This window comes from Nicotiana tabacum, chromosome 15, assembly GCF_000715075.1.
Source record: "Nicotiana tabacum cultivar K326 chromosome 15, ASM71507v2, whole genome shotgun sequence".
Lineage (NCBI taxonomy): Eukaryota > Viridiplantae > Streptophyta > Magnoliopsida > Solanales > Solanaceae > Nicotiana > Nicotiana tabacum.
The window spans coordinates 13,719,036-13,733,266 of NC_134094.1; the positions used below are offsets into that span (position 1 = coordinate 13,719,036).

General features: G+C 33.5%; 1 protein-coding gene across 3 annotated transcripts; it reads right to left on the reverse strand.

Annotated features, from left to right (window-relative positions):
* Positions 1-4,606: 4,606 nt before the first annotated feature.
* On the reverse strand, positions 4,607-9,577 carry LOC107827239 (putative late blight resistance protein homolog R1A-3). Of its 3 annotated transcripts, none has more exons than XM_075230605.1 (3): positions 8,819-9,577; positions 5,461-8,265; positions 4,607-5,039 (listed from the first exon to the last, which is right to left on the reverse strand). In XM_075230605.1, the coding sequence occupies exons 2-3, from the start codon at positions 8,252-8,254 to the stop codon at positions 5,020-5,022; spliced, it is 2,814 nt and encodes a 937-aa protein (XP_075086706.1). In that variant the 5' UTR covers positions 8,255-8,265; positions 8,819-9,577; the 3' UTR covers positions 4,607-5,019. The 3 variants fall into 3 exon arrangements, with proteins under 3 accessions (XP_075086706.1, XP_075086703.1, XP_075086704.1); XM_075230602.1 differs by having other exon boundaries at positions 5,461-8,268; positions 8,819-9,576; XM_075230603.1 differs by having other exon boundaries at positions 5,461-9,577.
* Between the last annotated feature and the right edge of the window lie 4,654 nt (positions 9,578-14,231).

Genomic DNA, 14,231 nt, shown 5'->3' on the forward strand with positions numbered 1-14,231 from the left:
TGGTGGAGGAGAGATGGGAGATATTGCTGAAGGAAGAAGTAGGGGAGGGGAGGAGGTAAAATGGTTGGGTGTGGTGAGGTGTCATGCCATGTGGCGTCCACCTCACCAGAATGCCGGTGCCATGTGGGATTGGGCTTTTGTACTGGACAGCTCTAACAGAGGAGGGGTATATGCGAAAAGTATAACGGTTTTGTAAAATTAAACCTTTTCACATAGTAGAGAGGTAAATTTAATCTTTTTTCTGTTAAAGTAAGTAGTATTATTTTAAGCTTGTGACTATGCTATTAACATTTGAATCCTCTAGTTAGATGTGCTATAGATGTTCTGTATACTACTTGCATACAAGAGTTGTTCCCAACATTAATATAGTATTGGCTGAACACATACGAAGACACTTAAAGTTCGCACGATTTTTCATTTAGACACTTAAACTTAAGGGGGTTCCTATTAAGCACTTACACTACTCGAAAACTTATTCCAATTAAGCATTTCTTATTGAGTTGGCACATAGAGAGAGTTTCACCCAATATAAGAGCGTGAAAAGCCCAAAAAATAGATTTTTGTTTCTTTTTTCTTTTCTTCTTCTTCTTCTTCTTCTTCTTCTTCTTCTTCTTCTTCTTCTTCTTCTTCTTCTTCTTCTTCTTTCTCCCCCCACAATTTCCACTATTGCCTCTCCACTTTCACCATTGTTGTGCCTCCAGCATTGATTTAGCTCGAAAGTTTGAACCAATAATTATCTCTATTGATTAAAATTGAAGTTTGTGTTCTTCATTTCAAATCGAAACACCATTAATGGAGTCTTTAGAAAGCTTAAAAGTTTAAAATGGGTTACTTGATTAGTTTGAGAAATTAATGTTGAGGCTATATTCGTGTCGTCGTGGGGAATCTTTTGATGAAGTTATAACAAATTTGGAAGAGTTTCTCTTAAAAGTTTGGATTAAAATCGTGGTTAAAACAAGAACACATATGAAGATAGTGAAGAACACCAAGAACACTGATTTCTAGAATACCAATGTGTCATTGTTTTTAATGTGTTCTTTCGTGATTGGGTGTATATTAAGTTTTCTTTCCTTTTTGAGAATGTTATTTTTATTTTGCTTATTAAATAGATTTAACATAGTTTTTTCCTTTTTTTTTTTAAACTCAAAAAGATATATGTCCTCATTTTATTCATCATTTTTCACGTCAGCAGCGAGTGTATTGCACACACTTTGTAAGTTTGGCTAATTGTCAAAATAGTGTCTAAGTGGAACAAAGATCGTGTAGTGTACGTGCTCTTTAGGAATACTCCTGAAGGTCTGAGGTGGATTGTGAAATCAGTTGTATTGTTCCCATCAGAGAAGTTACTGCAAAATAAACTGTAGCCATATATCTCCCTACTTCTGCAAAGAACTATCAAGATTTGTGAATGGAGATATTTGCAGAAAGTTGGCACTCAAAAATGCTAAGTATATCAAGTGGTGCTCATTAATTTGTTGAATACTTCCTGATAATCTTGTTGAAGTCAACAGTCAACTATTGCACACTGGAAAGTGGAAACAATAAAGTTAGATATATAGCAGGGAGTAATACAATATCAAAATCAAAACAAATTGTTTGTTTTTTCTGAAATTTCCTAGATGTGGACAGTCACTCTTTCTTCGTTTTCATTTTTTTTATTTATTTTAAAAGCTGAAGACTTGAGATTTGAGAATCCTACCTACCAAGGTCTTAAATTTAAATACCAAATATGAAGCAAAGATGCAACACATATAGGTTTATCACATACTTTCTGATACGTTTCCATTGTTCAATAACTTTCCCCATAAAAGAAAAATGGGTGTTCACACACCACACCTTTTATTTTAATAATTATTCTAACGCATCAACTTGTTTTCACTAACAGCTTGTTTGGATGGTTGTCTATTATATTGTATCGTATTGTTGTTACTTAAATTTTATTATATCGTATCATTAAATTCATCATTTCGTAACAACGAAAAGTGCGTCGTTACATTGCTTTTTCTCTCATCTTGTCCTTCCTTATTATTAAATAATTATATTTTACGGCAAATGCTCAAATATACTCCTGTACTTTTGAAAATGGTCTAAGAATACCCCTCGTTATACTATTGGATTATCTATACCCCTGCAGTCATACTTTGGGTTGAAATATACCCCTCATTTAAATGAAGGGACACGTGTCATCGTCCTGTTGGCCAATTCTAAATATCTCCTAATTAATTAAAAAGACCAATTACCCATACCCGAAAAGTAATTTTCTAAAACAATTTATTTTTTGTAAAAACTGAAAAAAATGAAAATAATTTTTTTCCAGTTTTTACAAAAACACTGCTTTAAAAAAACTGAAAAATATTTTCTAAAACAATATTTTTGTAAAAACTGAAAAACAAAAATGAAAAGTAATTTTCTAAAGCAATATTTTTGTAAAAACTGGAAAAACTGAATGTTTTTTTACTAAAAACTAAAAAACCGAAAATAATTTTTTTTCAGTTTTTAGAAAAATATTGCCTTAAAAAAAACTGAAAAGCAATATTTTTGTAAAAAGTGAAAAAACAAATATTTTCTTTTTCAATATTTAGATTAAAAAAATTCAGTTTTTTCTAGTTTTTAATTTCTTTAGAAAATTATTTTTTAGTTTTTGTAGTTTCAATTTTTACATAAACATTGTTTTAGAAATTATTTTTCAGCTTTTTTTAAAAGCAGTTTTTTGTAAAAACTGGAAAAAAAAAATATTTTCGTTTTTTTTCAGTTTTTAGTAAAAAAAAAAGTAAAATTCAGTTTTTTCTAGTTTTTACGAAAAAACAATTGCTTTAGAAAATTATTTTTCGGGTATGGATAATGGGTCTTTTTAATTAATTAGGAGATATTTAGAATTGACCAACTGTCATACCTCCTCTTTCCCGAGGGATATGTGGGGAGTTTTTCCAATTTAAGTGACACTAATCGAAATGAGATTATTTATTTAATTTCAGAGTCGCCACTTGGGATATTTTTATGGTGTCCCAAGTCACCGGTTTATTTTAGAATCCCAAATCGAGGAAAATGACTCTATTTTTGGTCTGCGAACACAAAAGACCGGGTAAGGAATTCTGTTAACTCGGGAGAAGGTGTTAAGCATTCCCGAGTTCCGTAATTTTAGCACGGTCGCTTTAATCATACCTGGCTTAATTAAATTATTTAATTACGTATTTTAGAACCTATGTGCATTTTACCTTTTACCGCTTTTAATTGCTTGATTATTCGTGATTATGAAATTATCTTGAAACGAGTCACGCGTACGTGTACTCTTTTTATTTGGCGTGTCAAAAATCATATCACATGTACGTGTACACAATTCACAACACTTATTTATTATTAAGATTGTTTGGCCAAAGTCGCGCGAACGCGTACTTCGATTTTAACTTTGAGAATCAGAATTATGTCACGCGAACGTATACATAATCGCGATAGATTAATTAAAAGCGCGCCTATAACGATTGATTGTTACGAGGCCACAATTTTATGGGTGAATAAAGTATTTTGGAGATATTAAATTTTTAGAGCATGGTAATCACTTAAAACCCAGTTTTTTTTTTTCAGTTTCTTTTTATATCCAAAACCCCGCGGCACATTGGGTTAAGATAAACATCCAACTTTCCTAGGGAAATAATTTGGACCTTAAATCCCAAACGGGTTTTGAATCAGCCTTCGGACCGGAGCTTGATCAACGACCTCAATGGCACCTCAACGAACCCAACAACCTCGACGAATGCTTATTTCGGCAGGGCTCGAATTTTCGAAGTAAAATCAGCAACTTGGACCAATTTTCTAGTCCATGAGTGTGCTTCAACCTTAAGACCTTTACACTGACGAAACAAATTTCAACATTTTCAAACTCAACAACTGGACGAAGCCATGAACTGGAATCTTTCAAAAGATCGGAGCTCGACCGGAAAGTGTCACTTGAGTTGTTTCTGTTGGCCTAGATCTGAACACCCAAACCCTCGAGCTGATTTGAGATTTAAGACTAGTGGCTTCGATATAGGAAGTTAGTAGCTATTCGATGATGAAAAAATGATGAAGCTAAAAGATTGGGGTAGAGAGCTTGACGATTAAAGGTGTTTTACATGGTTATGGAGTTTATTGGTATTGGGTTTTTGAATCCATTATTGATTGGTATAACAAAGATGCGGGATGGTGATTTTGAAATTGGAGCTTGGGAATTTTTGGAATCCCTTTGTTTTTCCTCTATTCTTGCCCTGTCCCCCTCTGTTCCTCTCGTCCCATATCCTCTTTCTTTTCTTTTCTTTTTTTTGTCCCTTTGCGGGACACATGTACGCCTGGATCTGAACGCATATGAGTTGAACGCATATGAGTTTGTCACAAAAGAAAAAGAATTTTGTCACATAAAATGATTAATTGGATCTTGCTTTAATTAATATTTTGTTTTTTTAAGTATAAAATAAAAATATTAGCTAAATATGGGTATATTTGAACCTTCGCCGTATATTTTATCATTTATCTTACTTTTTATATAATAATTCTAATCTGTATTCTATTTTTTTTTAAGTAATATTACAAGTTTATTTTTTATATTGTTGGTGCATGATATCACGAAACGACGTCAAACGATACAAATATTATATTAATCAAATAATATAATGCAGTACAATACAATACGATATATTATGAAACTAAATGTAATAACAATCCAAACAAGCCGTAAAGAGTAGTTAAATTAAAAGATATGACAACGTTTTGTAGGAGATAACTACATCTCCTCCGTGAGTCACACCGGCAGAAGTTTTATCACCGGCGAGCAAGTCTGGTCACCGGTGCCGTCCTCGACCTTAAAAATTAAAATATTCATCAAAGATTAGCCACTGAAGAGTGAAGACAATCCAAGGCCGTGCGATTGAATTGAATTTATTGGCTACACCATTGTTCTGTAAAATTTCTTTTTTCTTCTTTCTAGTTCAGAGAAAACAAAGACTTGGACCTCTCATAACTTCTGTGTCTTAACAGAAAAACATCCACCTATTCTTCCCAGATTCTCCCTGTACAAATGGCCATTACAAGTGAGTCTCGAGTAAGTGTAAAGTAAAAAAACATTGAGAGATTATCAGAGTTAAAAACTCACTATAACACATACAATTACTTTAAAGATATTTAACATTTCTAACTTCAACCATCCACCTATTCTTCAAAAGGGTTGTCGTCTTTCACCAAATGTCCCAACAATTCGAATTTAGACTTCATTTTGCCATTTAATTCAACTATAATGTACACAATTAATGTAGTCTAAGAGCACATGCAGTTTAATGCTAAGTTAAATTGAGAGAAGCCGTTGAAAATGAATAAAATGAATATGGATTATCTCATTTCTATTTTAATTAAAAGGTGAAACGCGCAGTTCATCAGAATTCAAACTTATAATGGACGTTGAAGAATCATATAATTCAGAAATACTTCACTTACATTTAATGGTGTCAAAGGCATAAACTTTAAGCATGTTATTCCCCAAACTCTCCAATTGCTCTTTCTGGATCAGCTCAGCAGAATTCACAAGGGAAGGATAACATTGATGTAACTCAATTAGCTGCAGTGTCATACTATCTGCAAATTCTTGGGGAATCTCTATTAAAAACCTGCAATTTCTTATAATTATACGCTCAAGGCATGGGAAACAATCATCAGTGGCTCTCCAATATTTAATATTCAACTGCTCGAGGAGCAGGAATTTCAATTTAGGAAATTGCATCTCTGTTACTTTCCAGCCGATGTTTGGTACAAAGGCATTATTCCTCAACTGGAGTACCTCGAGTTTGGGCAGCATGCTAACGATTGTCATGTCCTTCCACAGTAAAAATGTGCAGCAAAGTGTCAGCTTCTTGAGATTTGGTGGAAAGGAACCTGGACATGGAAGACTAAGAAACGTATTAGAATTGAATTTTCTGTATGATACAATAGTTAGTGCCTCAAGCTCATGTAAATCCATTAGATTCTCGAGGCATCTAGGCTCACTATTAAAATCATCTTTAGTTCCATAAATCCCCAATTTTTTCACTTTCTTAATCCCTTCAAATATTTCTTTTGTGCAACAACCAGGAATCAGCCCACAAACACTTTGCAAGTTTTCCAACGCCCGGTACTTAACTTCATTATCTGATACCATTGGAGGAGGAGAATATAAATACATCCTTGTAGACCGAAGATGCCTCAACTGAGACATTTCCCAAATTTCACTTGGCAAATATATGACTTCTTGGTATTCTGGCATATTTTGAGGAAAAATAAAAGTTTGTAAATTCATAAGATTGAAAATTGGTAGATCTTGAGGACTCCTAGAAACCTTCACAGACAAATACCTTAAAGCAACTAGGTGTACTACTTCACTAGGGAATTCATACCAACTTTTCTCCAATTGCAATACTCTAAGACGTTTGAAATGGTCTAGTCCTAATTTAGAACGAGAATGCTCGGTTATGTAGGAATAAACCAGAAGAGAACGTGTTTTTCTACAATTAAAATGAATTGGAGAAAACCTACCGTCCTTTGGATAAACTGACACCCACCGACGAACTTGAGAGGAAACCTTTCTAGATCCTTCATATGTACTCACCGGCGTTTCTGTAACATACAAGAGATTCTCGTTTTCAGCCTCTCTCAAGCAAAAATCGTGCAGAAGATCATGAATCCTACATGTCTTGATTTTGTCATTCAAACTTCGCTTACCAACAACAACTAGACTTTTATCAATAAGATTACTTAAAAGACTAGTAGCCACTTTTTCCAATCCCTCAAACCCCTTCAGCTCCAGGAATCCTTCGGCAACCCATAATCTAATCAACTTCTTCACAGAAATCTCACTTGCTTTCGGAAAAACTCCAAAATACAGAAAGCAAGCTTTCAAATGAGACGGAAGATGATTGTAGCTCAAAGCGAGCACTCTTGAGCAGCGTTGATAATCATCAAGATTTACTAACAAACTCACACTTTGAGCTACTTTCCTCCACTCATCCACTGTCCTCTTGCTAGATAGAGCCCCTGCAACCACAGAAATCATCAGTGGTAATCCATTGCAATTTTTCACAACTTCCCTTGCAATATTCTCAAATTCAATTGGACAGACTTTTTGGTCAAATGCCTTTTGGCAAAATAAAGTCCAACTTTCCTCTGGCTTCAGGAAACGCATTGGAGAAGGATCCCTAGGATAGCTAGCATATTGAGCAACCTTAATGTCTCGAGTAGTCAATAATATCCGACTTCTATTATTGTATTCTGGAAACCATAGCCTAAACTCATCCCAAGCTTCTGTGCTCCATATGTCATCCACAACAATCAAATACCTCCTACCTTTTAAACTTTTTTGCAAGCGATCTGCTAGTTCTCCATCGCTTTTCTGCATGCGATTTGCTAGTTGTACATCACTTATCTTCTTTTTCTTCTTCTTCAAGTTACCTTCTTCTTCTTGTCCTCCTCCTCCTCCTCCTCCTCCTTCTCCTTCTTCTTCTTCTTCTTCACTGTGTTCTCCAATATCGCTTTTCTTATCAAGCTCCGCATTTACCCCAACATCTTGAAGGAGGGATAGAAGCATCTTTCTTAAATTGTAGTCCTCGGATACAGTAACCCATCCACGAACATCAAAGAAGCTCACAATTGAGGGATCATTAAACATTCTTTTGGCAAAGGTTGACTTGCCAATGCCGCCCATCCCAGCAATAGAGATGACTTCCAGCTGAGACGAGTGTCCTGTAAGTTGACCCCGCATGAGCTCTTGTTCAATGTTGTGCCCCACCATGTTGTTCTCGAGGGTTGAAACATGCAATCGTGGTGAACTAGAACCTCCAAGTGAAAAATTTCCAGCTCGCATATTATTATTATTATTATTATCCTTCAGCTTGTTGAGCTCTTCTTTGACAGAATCAACTTCTTCTATAGCCCGTTGCAAGATCTTAAGAAGCCTCTCATGTGCCTTTGTTGGAAGGTGGAACACTCGTTGCAAGATTTTAAGAAGCGTCTTATGGTCCCCTCTCCAAATGTGTGATTCAACTTCATCTTCTACTTTATGTGCTACATCTTTGACCTTTTTTAGCAAATCCCTCATTGGTTCATCATCAGAATTAGTGTCAAGAAACTCTAGCATAGAACCAACCTTGTCGTAGAGTAATTTCAAGTGTTCTTTGTGATCCTCCTGAAGGTCTGAGGTGGATTGTGAAATCAGTTGTATTGTTCCCATCAGAGAAGTTACTGCAGCATAAACTGTAGCCATATCTCTCCCAACTTCTGCAAAGAACTTTCAAGATTTGTGAATGAAGAAATTTGCAGAAAGTTGGCACTCAAAAATGATAGACAAATTTGACTACTACTGCTAAGTATATCAAGTGGTGCTCATTAATTTGTTGAATACTTCCTGATAATTTGTTGAAGTCAACTATTGCACACTGGAAACAATAAAGTTTGATACATAGTAGGGAGTACTACTATATCAAAATCAAAACAAATTGTTTATTTTTTATGAAATTTCCTAGATGTAGACAGTCACTTTTTCTTGGTTTTGATTTTTTTTTTTTTTTTTTTAAAAGCTGAAGACTTGAGAATTCTACCTACCAAGGTACTAATTTTGAATAATCATTGGCACATTGTGGACATGGAAAAAGAGAATAACAGAACAAAACAAAAATAGGAAGAAGCAAAGATGCAACACGTATAGGTTTATCACATACTTTCTGATAAGTTTCCATTGTTCTATTTAAACCAAGAATAGAGTATTATTTGAAAAAGAAATTCCCATATATTTAACATGTCAACGATATCAAAATTGAACTAAGATCACCTAATTGACTGAAGCAAAGGAAAGAAATCTTTGACTAAGACAACTACATCTCCTCCGTCCAGTCACCGGCGAAAGTTTTACCACTGGCGAGAAAGTCCGATTACCCGTGCCGTCCTCGACCTTCACAACAACTCCGAACTGCTGCTCCCCGAGCTCTGTCCGTGAATCGACATGAATTTCACCGATAACCTACCCTCCGATTCTTCTCCTCGTTACCTCTCCGGTGAGTTCTCAGAGATAACGTCATACTAAAACAACAATTGCTTGCAAATGGCTTCGTTACCTGAAGTAGTGGAGAAATTGGAAATGGAACGGTTGATGGTATGTGCAATTGGAGTTGTTGAGGATGCAATTAACCATAGTTCAGTAAACAGTGCATTATTATTAATTTTTTTAAAATAATCCTTTGAACATGTACCCTAATTTTTGAAACAAATGCAATAACCCTGCGTTTCAAATTATATGAGATATCTTTCTTTTTAATTTGTTCCAAACTTTTTAGTATGTTCCAAAATAAGTTATATTTTTTTAAATTTAGAAATAATTATACTTTAAACTCTCATTTTACCCATTTTATCTTTAATGAGAAATGCTTATAAACACACAAATGTCATGACCCCTCAAAGCTTGTACCCCTTAAGTTTTTAAGACCACAAGTTTCAAAAAATTTCTTCTTTTTTCTTAAACTCTGTGCCGAGTCAAACTAGCTTATCTAAATTAAAACGGAGGGAGTAGAATTTATTATCCCCTTTATATTGTTTGGATTGTTGTTACCTATTGTACTGTATCATTTTAAATGCAATATTAATTGTGATTATTTTTTAAGTTTATATCGTATCGTTAAATTCGTCGTTACATAATGACGAAAAGTGTCATTCTACATAAGGACGAATTTGGTGTGGTCGCATCGTTATCTTAGTTTTTCCTCTCTTTTTGCCCCTCCTTATTATTAAATTATTTTATTTTATCTTTTATCCTACCTTTTTTATATAATAATTTTATCTCGTACCTTATTTTTTATTCGTAATATTGCAAGTTTATTTTTTATGATAAATAAGATAATTTATTCAAATATTATATATATTAAAATAATACAGTATAATTATTATATAATAAGATATAATAATATATTGCGAAACGATTCATAACAACCATTGAAACAGGCTGTACATAACAATTCACCTTTGGAGCTAACAACCTCATATCCAAATATGAGAACGCATGTCACACATGAGTCCCTTTGGGAAAAGGTCAAACTTACCCCTTTATGTGACGTTTCAATTTAGATGATTTAGTTTGATTTGATACAAAGTTTAAAAAAATAATTTTTGAAACATGTGATCTTAAAAATTTAAGGGACAAAAGTTTTGTAGTGCCATAACATTATTGTGACTATAAATGTTTATCATTAAGGATAGGGAAACTACCAGCTATGTCCATTTATAAGGAGCTTATTATAAAAATTGGCTAATTCATATAACCTTACTGATATTAACCAAATATTATCAATATTAGCCAATTAGCTATTTTAGACAAAAATTTTTTTTAAATATTTTGCTTTCTTTTGAGTGTGTGTTATTATAATAGATTGGGTACATCTTAAGGAGCTTGAATCTCAGTTTTGAAATGATTTGGTGGAGTTTTGAGCTGGTTTGAATTGAAAATTCGAAATAGAAGATGAACATAAAAAGAATGATATGTGTATCACACTGTATATCATTCATGTACCATATATGTATCATAACTGTATCAAATGTTTATCACATGGTTATCGCATGTATAAATGTGTGTGAGATACGTGCGTGATACATGTGTCACAAAAGAATTTTTTGAACTCGATTTTAACTACGAATTTTTGATACCAAATCTGTCCAAATCACCTCCAATCTTTGTCAAATTTTGTTTATTGACTCATCTATTTGTTTTTACTGAATTTCAACCATACCCATTGAAAAAGGTCATTTTTTGCTTAGATTTTTGGAATCTTGTATATATATAATTTATTTGTATTTCATATATATATATATTTATATTTATATCACCTTATTTGCTAACTCATCCATGAAATTTCTTTTCTGTTTTGCATCTAATGTTGTTGATCACGCTTAAAAAATGAAAGGAGATCTTTGCGTGAGATTCTTGGAGAGAAAGAACCTTATTTATTTATGGGTTTTAATTTTTATATGTGCTTGACTAATTTTGGTAAGTCTATAATTAATAGCTACATGTTGGTAAGTTGAGACTTATTTGGAACATTTTTGTAAGATTCACTTAAGGACAAAGTAGGTAAAATAAAAATTTTAAAGTTAAATTGTTTTCAAATATATAAATGTATCATTCTTTTTAAAATAGACTAATAAAAAAAGTGTGTCATTTAAATTGAAGCAGATGGAACATTTAATTTTATCCTCTATTATACTTTTTGGGTAAAAATACCACGTAACGTGCCACCTCACCATACCCAACTCATTTTCCCTACCTCTCCTCCTCTCCACCACCAGTGCTATCATTAACACCACCCTAAGGGGTCGTTTGTTATCTCATGATTAATTATCTCGAAATTAGTTATCCACTCTCTCATAAGAATAAAAAAATATTATAATCCTGGATAACTAATCTGAGATTAGTTATATTACGATTTTAATCCAACCAAACATGAAATAGACTCATCTCAAATTTGATCCAGGATTAATTATTTTTTATCCCTCGTACCAAACGAGACCTAAATCCCTTCAGTTGGTTCTTCATTTTTAAAATGACGTACGTTTTCAATTACAATTCTAAGCCATGATTAGCTATATTTTCCCACTTTTACCTTTGATTTTACCATTTTCCTTGTCAACATTCCCATTTATCCAAGGTTCAGGGATTTTTTCGATTGAGCAACTCATCTTCTTCTAGTTTAGCAACTAAATTGACATACCAGAGAGGCGAATTTTGGTATCACTTAAACTAGAACACAAAAAGAAATTGAATTTATTGACTACACATTGATACCGGCTATTTCCCCCTTAAACTTTTGCTATTTTTGCTTGAGATGGGTTGAATTTTTTAGCTTTCTGATTTCCAGTTTTGGAGAACTGAGTTCTTCATTCTTGGTATTTTTTTCGTTTTTTAACTACAATTTTAATCGAACGCGATCTTTGCTCATCGGGAAGTTGCTCTCTATTTTGGTGGGAGCTATGTGAATCTGATTATTTATGTGACATAATGGATTATCACAAGAGCAACAACAACAACAAACCCATTATAATCCCACAAAGTGGGGCCTGGAAGGAGTAAAGTGTACTCAAACCTTACGCCTACCCTGTGTAGATAAAGAGATTGTTTCCGAAGTCTTCATCTTATGAAAATTGCTATATATGTACGTGGGTCTGATTATGTAGTGTAGATAGTGGCATTGGTGGAGGAGAGGCCGGAGATATTGGTGATGGAAGAAGTAAGGAAGGGGAGGGGAGGGGAGGAGTGACGAGGCCAACGTGAATTGGAATTTTTTGCTCGTACTCTATCAAATACTAGTATAGTTTAAGATATCGTCTCACAGAGACTGAATAATCTATGGTACATACTTATAATATTTTAACTACTATTTGAGAGAATCAAATTGATGAAAAAAGTGAGTGAGGTTTAAAACTTGCTAAGAAATAAAACAAAGAACTTTTGAAAGATTTATAATTTTTTAAAAAGAGTTGGGAATCATTGAATTCACTTGATAATATTACTATAATAAAATCTCAATTTTTACATTTATTTTTTTAAAGAATATTTGCTTATTTCTAATACAATTGTATTTTTCTCACTAAGAAATAGCCAATAAATAACACTCTGTGAGAATTATATTAATTAATCAACTTAAGACTAGTGACGTTTAAACCAAAATATTTTCCTTGCTTGAATTGTCCTAAAAGAAAGAAAAACTTTTTTAAGAATATTTTTACTAAGGATCAATAATCTTGCCTACAACAATTCCTCCTTGAGAATTAAAACTGAAGAAAGCAAGATTACTGACTTGAAATAATAGTTTACTTAAAAATTGCTTTTACTCTACTATTTTATTCATCAGTTATTATATATTAATTTTGCTCCGCGAGAATTACAAAATTAATATATGAATAACTTAGAGATAAAATATATAGACGTGATAATAGAGTAATTAAAAACCATCATTCCAACACAGAATGAAATGTAAATAAAAAGTTTCAAGCCAAGAATATATAAAAACTGAGATAGTATTATAAAATATATCAAGGTTCATCAACTATCCCAACGAAAAGAGATTACTCCATTATAGAGTAAGAAAAGCTTAAAAATATATTTAGAAGACTAGAAATATTTAGAAGACTAAGGAAATATATTTACTACAAGAAAAGAAAGACCAAGACTAGTTCTTGTGTTACAACGATTGAATATCCTTATACAAAGAGAGCTTGCTGTTTATAGGAAAAGATAAGTAGTTTTTGTCATGTTCCACTTTTGTGAATGTGAAATCCATATATGTGAATGTGACTTTTGTGTACGTAGATTTCATATATGCAACTATGACACTTGTGCTTTACTCTTGACTTCATGAGTTAGTCTTGCAAATTTAGGCTCCATGTATGCGAATGTGACCTTTGCAAATACAGATTCCACACATGCATCTATGACTCTTTTTCTTTCAATCTTGACTTCATGAGTTAGACTTGCAAATGTAGGTTCCATGTATGCAAATGTGACCTTTGCGTATATAGATTCCACATATGCATATATAGCTCTTTTGCTCCCATTCATGACTTCATGGTTTAGACTTGCAAATGTAGGTTCCATGTATGCGAATGTGACCTTGCATATATAAATTTCACATATACAACTATGCTACTTTTCATCTTGTGTACAGGTAAAACCGAGCCCATAGGACGCTTCAATTTTTGATAAAATAAACGGAGGAAGAGACGTGTCTGTAAGGGACCGGAATCGAGGCAAGGAGCCCCTCGAGCCGGGGTCCGGGCAAAACGTCTGCCCTCGGGAGTATCGAGGCTACAACCCCTAGGATCGGTTCGAATCCCAAAAATCTCGGAGGGTGTTACCAGATAATCGAGCATGACCAATAAAAGGTCGTGATATCCGTGACCAGCCGGATGTCACGGCATGAATCTCGGCACGTATCGGCAGAAAACTGATGATTAGTTAAACGAAAGATTTTTACCTTTTATGGAATTGCACTTAGGGTAAGACTCTCCTACTATATAAATGGGGGGTATAATTATTCATTAGGTATACTGTAACACACATATCAAGGCAATATATTCTTATTTTCTCTGTTATTCAAAGTTCTTACTTTTGTTCATCAATAACGTGTTCCTGGGATCGAAGGCAGACATTTTATTAAGCTGTTACTAAGTCCGTGATCACTCCTCTTGATTGGTTTGACAAT

Excerpts from the sequence above, each read along its gene's own strand:
- LOC107827239 (XM_075230605.1), bottom strand. The coding sequence starts at position 8,254 with ATGGCTACAGTTTATGCTGCAGTAACTTCTCTGATGGGAACAATACAA. Across the intron at positions 5,040-5,460 it reads TGCCTTTGACACCATTAAAT|GGAGAATCTGGGAAGAATAG; the intron begins GTAAGTGAAGTA and ends CCATTTGTACAG.